The sequence below is a fragment of the Bubalus bubalis genome, chromosome 5, assembly GCF_019923935.1.
Source record: "Bubalus bubalis isolate 160015118507 breed Murrah chromosome 5, NDDB_SH_1, whole genome shotgun sequence".
NCBI lineage: Eukaryota > Metazoa > Chordata > Mammalia > Artiodactyla > Bovidae > Bubalus > Bubalus bubalis.
The window spans coordinates 86157449-86168897 of record NC_059161.1 but is presented as its reverse complement, the minus strand read 5'-3'; the positions used below and the strand labels follow the sequence as shown (position 1 = coordinate 86168897).

Below are 11449 nucleotides of genomic sequence, written 5' to 3'. Positions count from 1 at the left end.
TTCCTGTCCTGTGGCAGGAGTTTTCTAAATTTGCTGACATACTGAGTACAGCACTTTCACAGCATCATCTTTTAGGATTTGAAATAGCTCAACTGGAATTCCATCATCTCCACTAGCTTTGTTCGTAGTGATAGTTCCAAAGGCCCACTTGACTTCAGATTCCAGGATATCTGGCTCTAGGTGAGTGATCACACCATCATGATTTTCTGGGGCTTTTGTCTATATGAATTATTTAATTCATGTGTTTCTTCACTGACTGACCTAACACTTCTATGTGTTCTGTTCTGAGTACTGCACGGAGAGTGGGAATGTAACAATAATACGAAATAAGATGAGACCTATCTGAACTGTCACAGGAATTTCCCTCAATAGTAAAAATATTTACTAACTTGAGAAAAGTTTGCTGAAGAGTGTGATGAGATGGTGTATGCTGAGAGTGAGTAAATGGTACTGGGCATTGGTTCCTTTTGGAGGTCTGGCACATGTCCCACAATGAGATAGTCCTGGTTTTATAATTTTGTATAGTTCTAAAAACCATTGATTATGTAGTTTAAAGGTAGTGACCTTTATGGTATATAAATGTAGTTTAAAATAATCCTTATTTTAAAAAGAAAAGCAATTGACTATATTCTATGAAATGCTCCATAATAAATGTTTATTAAAATTTAATTAACAGATTTATGCATACAACATGTTTATGACATTTTATAAACATACAATCACCATGTTACATTAAATAACAATTGATGCTGGACACAGTCAGGTATCCTGTGGCCTCCCATGAAGTGAAGGGCAGCAATATCCCCAGAAAAGAAGCCCCAATAATGGTCCAAAAAATGGACATTCATGGAGATTTAAGGCAAAGGAAAGGTATCATAGGGGAGGAGAAGGCAGAAGGAAGGAAACTATATATGAGGGAACTTCTGAAAACATCATAGAAGCTCACAGTTCCATTATCATAATCCAAAAACACTCCAATTCTACCCAGAGGCCTTTTCACAAACTGAACTAAGGGTGGGGAGGTGGTGGACAGAATATACTGACTGTTCACCTTTGTAGAACACAGAAATAATGCTTCTTCAACACCAACACTGATACTGGTATCGCTTGTGAAGATGCTTTTACAGACCCCCAGAACCCAGCTGGAAGACTGGGCCACATCCAGCTCCCAGTAATGCCTCCCGGAGGTGAAGCCCCAAGCCCCCCAGGACACAACACACGACCCGCCCTGGGGCTGTCTGGACACGTCAGGGTGGTCATCCTCAAACAGCGCACTTCCATCATCGAGGATCGCATGGTGAATGATCGTTGTCAGACTCAGAACATTATCCACTGCAGAAAGAGTAAAAATTGTGTTAGCCAGTCGAATTTCCATGTCTCTGAGAGGCAGAGGCTTTCTACACAATAAGCTTTTTAATTTTCCTTCTCCAAGGAAATCAAAACAAAGACAGCAAAGGGAGTTAGAGTGACTCTTCTCTGAAGAATAAAAGTTATTATTATCTCTGTGGCATACAGAAGTACATCAAATCAAAGAGAAAATTAAAAAAAAGACATATATCATGAACTGGGTGAAGTCTGACTTAGGTCAATCTCTTCATAGTTTACTTTAGGATTCACCTAAAACACATGTATACCTGTGGCGGATTCATTTTGATATTTGGCAAAACTAATACAGTTATGTAAAGTTTAAAAATAAAATTAAAAAAAAAAAAAAAAAAGCATTGATTCTTATATTAGAAAACTTTACTTGTGTCCTTTGTATTTAATACTACTGAAACTGCAGATGGCACCTTGTTATCAGGTGGACACTTATGGGGGTATAATCTGTACCTATTACATTTTTAAAGGTCAAAAGAATTGATAGAAATCCATCTGTGAATAATTTGGGAGCTTCAAAAAAGATATTCTAACTGACAGTGTTCATGCATCCCTTGCCTTAAAGTTGTTGTAAGATTGAGAGCATTATAATTCTTCTGCCAAAGCCCATTTCAATTTTTCTGTCATTTATTCCTAATTTTAGAAATAATAAATCTTTTTTGTACAATGTATAATAAATGTAGCTATAATGAAGTGAAAGTGAAAGTGTTAGTCCTTCAGTCCTGTTTTACTCTTTGTGACCACGTGGACTGTATGTAGCCCGCCAGGCTCCTCTTTCCATGGAATTGTCCAGGCAAGAATACTGGAGTGGATTTCCGTTCCCTTCTCCAGGGATCTTCCCGACCCAGGGCTCGAACCTGGGTCTCCTGCATTGCAGGCAGACTCTTTATCATCTGAGCCACGAGGAAAGCCCATACAGTAAATTAAAAGCAGCAATGACGGATTTAAGCTCAAGAGTGAAATAAACTGAGTAAACAACATATTGATGGTCACTCACAGAACTAAATATTCTGTCTCTATAATCACAGTAACAACCTGGTTGCTCTCCCTTTGCTCATCCTATGTCATATATATATATATATATATATATATATATATATATATATGTGTGTGTGTGTGTGTGGAGGGGGGGGGGTGGGTGTGTATCTGGATTTGCATTTTCAGGAAATTACAGGTGGCAAACATCAGACTTGGTGTTTATAATCTGACTATAGAGGCAACAAAAGAGTCTCAAATGCAGTACTTGGATGCAGTCTCAGAAACCACAGAATGATCTGTTCATTTCCAAGGCAAACCATTCAATATCACAGTAATCCAAGTCTATGCCTCAACCAGTAATGCTGCAGAAAATGAAGTTGAACAGTTCTAGGAAGACCTACAAGACCTTCTAGAACTAACACCCAAAAAAAGATGTCATTTTCATTATAGGGGACTGGAATAAAAAAATAGGAAGTCAAGGAATACCTGGAGTAACAGGCAAAGTACAGAATGAAGCAGGGCAAAGGCTAATAGAGTTTTGCCAAGAGAACGCACTGGTCATAGCAAACACCCTCTTCTAACAACATGTGAGAAGATTCTATACATGGATCACCAGATGGTCAATATCGAAATCAGATTGATTATATTCTTTGCAGCCAATAATGAAGAAGCTTTATACAGTCAGTAAAAACAAGACCAAGAGCTGAGTGTGGCTCAGACCATGAAATCCTTATTGCCAAATTCAGACTTAAATTGAAGAAAGTAGGGAAAACCATGAGACCATTCAGGTATGACCTAAATCAAATTCCTTGTGACTATGCAGTGGAAGTGACAAATAGATTCAGGGGATTAGATCTGATATAGAGAATGCCTGAAGAACTATGGACAGAGGTTCATGACACTGTACAGGAGGCAGTGATCAAGACCATCCCCAAGAAAAAAAAAAGCAAAAAGGTATATTGTTGTCTGAGGAGGCTTTATAAATAATGGTGAAAAGAAGAGTACATAAAGGAAAAGGAGAAAAGGAAAAATATGCCTATTTGAATGTAGAGTTCCAAAGAATAGCAAGGAGAGATAAGAAAGCCTTCCTCAGCGATCAATGCCAAGAAATAGAGGAAATCAATAGAATGCGAAAGACTAGAGATCTCTTCAAGAAAATTAGAGATACCAAGGGAACATTTCAGGCAAAAATGGGCACAATAAAGGACAGAAATGGTATGGACCTAACAGAAGCAGAAGATAATAAGAAGAGGAGGCAAGAATACACAAAAGAACTATACAAAAAAGATGTTCATGACCCAAATAACCACGATGGTGTGATCACTCACCTAGAGCCAGACATCATGGAATGCAAAATCAAGCGGGCCTTAGGAAGCATCACTATGAACAAACAAAGTTAGTGGAGGTGATGGACTTCAGTTGAGCTATTTGAATCCTAAAAGATGATGCTGTGAAAGTCCTTCACTCTATATGTCAACAAATTTGGAAAACTCAGCAGTAGCCACAGGACTGGAAAAGGTCAGTGTTCATTCCAATCCCCTAGAAAGGCAATGCCAAAAATGCTCAAACTACTGCACAACTGCACTCATCTCACACGTGAGTAAAGTAATGCTCAAAATTCTCCAAGCCAGGCTTCAACAGTACTTGAACCTTGAACTTCCGGATGTTCAAGCTGCATTTAGAAAAGCCAGAGGAACCAGAGATCAAATTACCAACATCTCCTGGATCATCAGAAAAAAAAAAGAGAGAGTTCCAGAAAAACATCTATTTCTGCTTCATTGAATACACAAAGCCTTTGAATGTGTGGATCACAACAAACTGGAAAATCTGAAGGAGATGGGAATACCAGACCACCTGTCTCCTGAGAAATCTGCATACAGGTCAAGAAGTAACAGTTAGAACTGGACACGGAACAACAGACTGTTTCCAAATCGAGAAAGGCATAAGTCAAGGCTGTATATTATCACCCTGCTTATCTAACTTAAATTCAGAGTACGTCATGAGAAATGCTTGACTGGATGAAGCCCAAGCTGGAATAATGACTGTTGCGAGAAATATAAATAATCTCAGATATGCAGATGATACCACCCTTATGGCAGAAAGTGAAGAAGAACTAAAGAGCCTTTTGATGAAAGTGAAGTAAGAGGGTGAAAAAGTTGGGTTAAAACTCAACATTCAGAAAACTAAGATCATGGCATCTGGTCCCATCACTTCATGGGAAATAGATGGGGAAACAACAAAAAAGTGATAGACTATTGGTGGGGGCAGGTGTGGTCCAAAGTCACTGCCAGTGGTGACTGCAGCCATGGAATTAAAAGATGCATGCTCCTTGGAAGAAAATTTATGACCAACCTAGACAGCATTTTAAAAAGCAGAGACATGACTTTGCTTACAAAGATCCATCTAGTCAAAGCTATGGTTTTTCCAGTAGTCATGTATGGATGTGAGAGTGGGACTACAAAGAAAGGTGAGCAGGGAAGAATTGATGTTTTTGAACTATGGTGTTGGAGAAGACTGTTGAGAGTCCTTTTGACATCAAGGAGATCCAGCCAGTCCATTCTAGAGGAAATTCGTCTGAAATATTCACTGGAAGGACTGATGCTAAGGCTGAAACTCCAATACTTTGGCACCTGATGTGATGAACTCACTCATTTGAAAAGTCCCTGATGCTGGGAAATACTGAAGGCGGGAGGAGAAGGGAACGACAGAGGATGAGATGGTTGGGTGGCATCACTGGTTCAGTGGACATGAGTTTGAGTAAACTCCAGGAGTTGGTGATGGACGGGGAACCCTGGTGTGCTGCAGTCCATGGGATCGCAAAGAGTCAGACAAGACTGATTGACTGAACTGAACTGATAGAGGTAGAAAAGGTGTTAGCAACTTCAGGAATTTATGCACCACCTTCATAACCAAAAAAGAAAAAAAATGAAATAAAATGAAAATGAAAGAAGGGTTGTTCCTAAGAAGCTCTAATGAAATGTAGTCCTGATCACCAAAAGGCTGACTCTTACCTCTGAAGTTATTCAGCATGTGTAGGAATCCAGAAACAGGCCAGGAAGGGAGCTCTGGGTTCACGGGCTGAGGCTTCTGTATCTGTGCCAGATGAGTCCTGTACAAAGGACATCGATTCCATGTCAAGACCAATGGCTAATCACATAAGCATTGCAAAACAGCAGACTTTACCACAGGATCCCATATGTTCGCAGGATTCTCCTACTTTTGGTGATTTGTATATATAATATATTCTACTCATTTGAGAATATAAAAATATTGCCATATATTTTACTAAATAGAAATTACATCAAATTTCATTTTCCCCATTTTTCTCAAACAATATTCCAAATTTGCACTCACTAAACTTCATTCCCTTCCTCAATTCCATCGATTCAAAGATCCTGGGTATTTTAGAGAGCAAAAAACTCAGGCTAAGCCTGTGAGACTTCACTCACAAAGTAGTCATCAAGGATGCATTCTGTGTCTAAACAGAAGTGCTCACTGACCAGACATGTTTACTCTTGTCAGTCCAGCAAAGTGACCCAGGTCCAACCTGGCTGTCCTGGTCCTGAACATCTCACTTAGAAGTGGGCAGCAGAAAGGTGCTCCATGTGAGGTCCTGCCTGCAGGGCGCTTGCTGTGATGGAACAGGCTGAGTCACTGCTACTCAGTATTAACAAAATCACAGTCTCTTTTCATGGTAGGGAATATGCCTCTTTCACGCCTTTTTCACCTTTCAATCCACTAGGATAGGTGCTTCCTCTGTGATGTCTTAGAAAAATCCCTTGCTAAGTTTTATTGTGGTCAAGCTGGAGAGAATGGGTTGAGTAGGTGGAACAAAGCCTAGAATGTCAGCAGGTTTTCAGATATAGTTGATTGCAGTCAAATGAAAAGGAAACGACTGAGACCTTGAAATTCTTTTGAAATAAAATAGACAATGGCCAAAAAGACAATGTTGGTAATCCATATGTTAGGGTTGTGTACTTGTGGATTCACACATGGATTCAATCTGTACATTCTGGGCTATTTATTTGCTTATTTATTCCTTTATTTTATCATAGGATCATAGCTACTATTCTAACTATATTTCTTATATAGTGTGTACCAGTCAATCCCAAATTCCCAGTGTAAACTTCCTTCCCCTTTGCTTTTGTTCTGAGTGGAAAAAATTCACAAAACATTCCAGAAACTTCCAAAAATGTAAAAATTGAAAATGCCACATACCAGGGAATGACTTATGTAGCATTTACTTTATACTGTATATGTTGTAAAGTTGTCTAGAGATGACAAAGTGTACAGGAGCATGTGTATTAGTTATCTGTGAATAACATGGTATTATGTATAAAGGATCCTGTCCTGGGCTTTAGATATGGGGGAGGACCTGAAATCAATCCCAGGTCCCAAGCAAGAACTGTGGGTCCACTTCATCAAAAAGACAAAAATGTTTCAGAATCAAAAATCATTAGTGTATACTCACGTTTCCAGCACATTTTCCAAGCCCTGCAAAGGAAAAAAAACAAACAAACATGTTAATCATTAGAGTTCTGTCTGTTTCCAACTCCTTTTCCTATTCTTGTTTCATAATAAGACATAGTTTTCTAAATCTCCTCTAAGTAACACACAGAAGCACTCTTCATAACAGACCCTAACCTAAGGCATGATGGGCTTCCTCAGGTCTCATTAAGGAAGGAAAGGGGGCAGGAAGGGTCTGCACAATGCTGCAGCAACATCTAGGTTTCCAGTGTCACTCACTGCCCACTGCTGTCTTCAGGAAGTGATCTCACCATTTATGGTAACAATTAAGGTAAACCAGACAATTGCACAAAAAGAACCATCAGTTGCATTAAAATTGATACCAGTTCTAAATATCTTGTCTGCATGACAGTAAGAACTTCAGTGTCTTCAGGAAGAGTGGATAACAGAGAGTGCCAAGGGTTTAGGGGAATGTATACTGAGATTTACTCCAAGAAAATTAACTTTCCCCTGGTCACAGAATCTTGCTGATTGTGTAATCACCCGTCTGGATAGGTAATATTTCAGTGTCACAGTTCTCGTCTAGAAGAGTGTTTCTCTCTGAGGATGGACCCTCTTTCTCACCTGCAGCAGCTCCATGTCTGGCTTGTGGCACATCTCAGCCAGCTCTCTGTACATTTCTTTCAGACTTTCTCTGTACTGAGACATTCTGAACACACTCTCCTTGAGTGCTTCACAAATCTCTTTGGCTTCTTGCTCCAGGGCCTCCAGATGCAGTTGTTCCTCCTCCCGGAGCAACAGAAGCATCCTCTGATATTCAAGCTTGATCATCACCTTCCTTAAGGCCACATAATCCTGCAGATAGTGGATCCAAAGCATTACCTATGTTCACATTCAAAAGAAAACCTCAAATATTATTTCCTTAGTGTCATCAAGGAAGTTCCTGACAAACTGCCACATGCGTTCAAAGAGTCTTGAATATTTTCAGGTCCTTATTGCCCATGCTTTCTCTGAATTCCTAATCTCTTTCCCTTTAAATCAAGTTTAAATCAAGTCATCTGAGGGACCCCAGGCTGTCTCCCAAGGAAGATTCTTCTGGGTTCTTACTCCATCAGTTATTTCCTCTCCGACCTGAGTCTTGTTTTTCTCTTGTTCCTTTCTCTGATTCTTCTAAATCTTCTTTCATGAAGTAAACCTCATTTTGAATATATGTATTTTCTTTTTTCCTGCATGCTGACTCTCTTCAGTCGTGCACAGCTCTTTGTGACCTTGTGGACTATAGCTCACCGGGCTCCTCTGTCCATGGTTTCTCCAGGCAGGAATCCTGGCGTGGGCTGCTATTTCCTCCTCCAGGGCACCTTCCCAACCCAGGGATGTAATCCAGGTCTGTTGTGGCGCCCGCACTGCAGGCAGATTCTTTACCCCTGAGCCACCGGTTTTCCTCTAGGTAGGACCCTTCCTCCCTTCTCCTTCACAGTCACAGTTAGCGCAATGCGTCTTATACCCCATGTCTGAAAAGGCTTTTTCCAATCTTCAAAATGTGGCCTTGGAATACATTTCATGCCTTGGTCTTCTAATATACTAGCATTCTTTGAACTAGCATATATTAGCCTGTTCTCATTGCAATTACTGATCAGCCATTTGAAACCACTCCTCCAGGGAAGAGACCAGTAGCCTTTCACAGGAACTTACATTGACCTAAAAAAAAATCTAAGGTAAAATTACATCAATATTTATACAAATAAATAGGAACATTTTTATTCTTACCTCAAAGGACTGAGTTGTGTTAGCTTCCTCATTCAGACTGATTTGGATTTCTTCTCTCATTTTCCATAAAGAACTCATTCTCTTCAGGAGTTTCTCCTGCAAAATACCCACAGGATTTAGTGACACAGAAGATGACACTGTAAATTTAATCCCCTTATTCATGAGAAAAGGCATTTATTAGTTACATAGAAAACTTGACTTAGGAGGCTGTTGTCAGACTTTTCCACATAATTTGATGCCAATATTTGAATATCAAGGAATAGAACTGTATACTAGAGAACTGGGGGAACTTTACAGATAATGGAATCCATGTCCCATGATACTGAGACTCAGACTCTAATAGCCCGAGTAAGAAAGCCTCAAGCTCCCATCAGAAGCCTGTGGCCCTGGCGCCACCCGCCCCGGGATGCTGCATTTGCACACGTGTGGACAATTGGGCAACAACACTGAGAGGACACATTATATGTGAGGATCCACGTTCAGAAATCCCACCTCCACTATCCCACCCCCATCACCATCATAGCATCCTCGACTTTCTCTCTGACTTAGGAGCCTCTAGATCCCAAACTGCTCGAGAGGCATCACCTACCCGGGACTCCTCAGCAGCCCTGTGTATTGGACTGTGGCTGTGAGCTGCGTGCTCGGGGCGTTCAGAGCAGGGCCCACAGAGCAGGGTCTGGTCAACCTCACAGAAGAGGCCTTTGGCTTCCTGGTGTGTCACACAGATCTGCTCCTCAGAGCTGTGGTCGTGGTCAGCTCTGGCTTGTCTGGCAAGGGAAGCCAGCCTCTTGAGGGCAATGTTGGTTTTGAAATCGGGCCTCTCTGATATTCCCCTGCACTCTGGGCACCTCCTTGGAGTCTGGCCTTCTTCCCAGCAAAGGCTGAGACAGGGACGGCAGAAGCTGTGCCCACAGTCTATGGTGACGGGGTCCAGGAAGCAGTTCATGCAGATGGAGCAGGTGAGTTCACTCTGGAAGACCTGCAGTGTGTCTGAATCCATGTTTCTGAAAATCAAAGAAAGAAATAAGAGAGGGTAAGAGAAAAAGTCTTTCTTCTGCTCTCATCAAGAAAAATAAATCCTTTGGACAAAGTCCTGTCTTGAACTCTAATTTCCCTATTTACTTACCTCCCCAGAACAAACCTAGAAATGGTGACTGTATACACCTTGGATTTACTATTATACAAAAGATGAAATACAATAAGAGTCCTTAGCAACTTTTTGGTTTCAAATAAAACAGGATTTCAATCATACTAAAATTATTAATACATGGGGAAGCTTAAAGATTAGTGTGAGTGTGCTCACTCCTGTCTGACTCGTTGCTACACCATGGACTATAGCCCACCAGGCTCCTCTGCCCTTGGGATTTCCCAGGCGAGAATCCTGGAAAGGGTTGCCTTTCCCTTCTCCAAGGCATCTTCCCAACTCAGCGGCTCAACCCACGTTTCCTGCGTCTTCTGCATTGGAGGGTGGACTCTTACCACGGAACTCCCTGGAAGCCCCTCAAAGATTAGAATGGAGGGTAAGTGTTGGGATGACTTCAGAGTTACTTTTATTAGCTGATTCTGACAGAAGCACACACAGAACCTGTCTGTCTCTCTCTCGACCTCCACGACTCCCTGACTGAAAGCCACACTAGCACACCCTTCGTTTCTCTCCTAATGGCCTCAGTTCCTTCCGTCATCAAAGTGACAGAAGTGCTTTTCTAAAGACAAGTAAATTTGTTTACAAAGAACTTAAACTTCATACAATCAATCTTGGCTTTAATCTGATGTCCTAAAGAGTTCAGAGCTTGCTTCCAGCTTAAATAACAAAACTGCTCCTTTCAAGACAAAAAGAAGAAAAAAAAAGTCACTTCTAGTTCAGGAAAGCAAGTTTTCCTGGAGTCAGTTCGTATCATCAGAGCATGTCATATTTTGAACTGGTGAATGTTCAGGTATCACAATAATCAGGAAACAATAGTCAGCATGAATATAATCATTTGTAGACTGATAGCATCAAGGACCATGATAATATTAAAACAATAATAGGAGAACTTAATATGTGTTGCCTAGTATTTCTCAGCATTGAATTAAATCCTTTTCTATAGATTAACTGCTTTCATCATCTCAACAATATTTACTAATTTTCTATTTTTACCCACATTTGATAAGGAGGTTACTTGATATCGTGTAGGCAAAAATAAGTTATTTGTCTGCAAATCCCACATGGAATCAATGCTTGAGGAAGTGCTGAAACATAGATAGCACTGACAGAATAAATACAACTAGCTTTTGTGTCCACGACTGCCATTAAAGTTTTATTTTTAACTGAACATATCAGAATTTCATTGTACCTTGATCAGAACTCACCTCTGGTTGTAGTTAATGAAGTTTCCACTCCTTTTCAGCGGGTAACTCTCAAATTCAGTTCAGGATGTAGGTGCTCCGCTGCTGGTGGCAGAAGCTTTCAGAAGTCTTCACAGCTCAGCCAGCTCCACACACCACAGCTCAGGGCTCCAGAGAAGACTGAACTTGGTTCTCGCTCGGTGTTTCATATTCTCCAGTGACCACGCCCATTTCTTCCAAGTGATAGGGTTACCAACTCCATGAAAAGGTATAGGTGCACATGATTAGATTTTGCACAGTTGGAAACACATCAGGATGCCAATGATTGAATTCAAATGTTTGAAACCTACTTGATCCAATTGCCACAATCCAACCTCTGATAAAAGTCTTACCATGAATTCACCTTTGTAACTCATGGAGTTTTTGTTTTGAAATAAACTATCCAAGCATAAATTTCACACTTCCATTTAATGAACTATATTATAGTTTTAATAGCACCTACCCATCTAGACCTATCACCCACTAGATTTACTTG

At 40.6% G+C, this 11449-nt stretch overlaps 1 protein-coding gene across 1 annotated transcript; it reads right to left on the bottom strand.

The window, feature by feature from the left end:
• Positions 1-640: 640 nt before the first annotated feature.
• On the bottom strand, positions 641-11090 carry LOC102410925 (putative tripartite motif-containing protein 64B). Its single transcript, XM_044943397.2, has 6 exons — positions 10939-11090; positions 9179-9593; positions 8590-8685; positions 6827-6849; positions 5367-5464; positions 641-1332 (listed from the first exon to the last, which is right to left on the bottom strand). Exons 2-6 carry the CDS (start codon positions 9587-9589, stop codon positions 845-847), a joined length of 1116 nt encoding a protein of 371 aa, XP_044799332.1. The 5' UTR covers positions 9590-9593; positions 10939-11090; the 3' UTR covers positions 641-844.
• Positions 11091-11449: the final 359 nt, after the last annotated feature.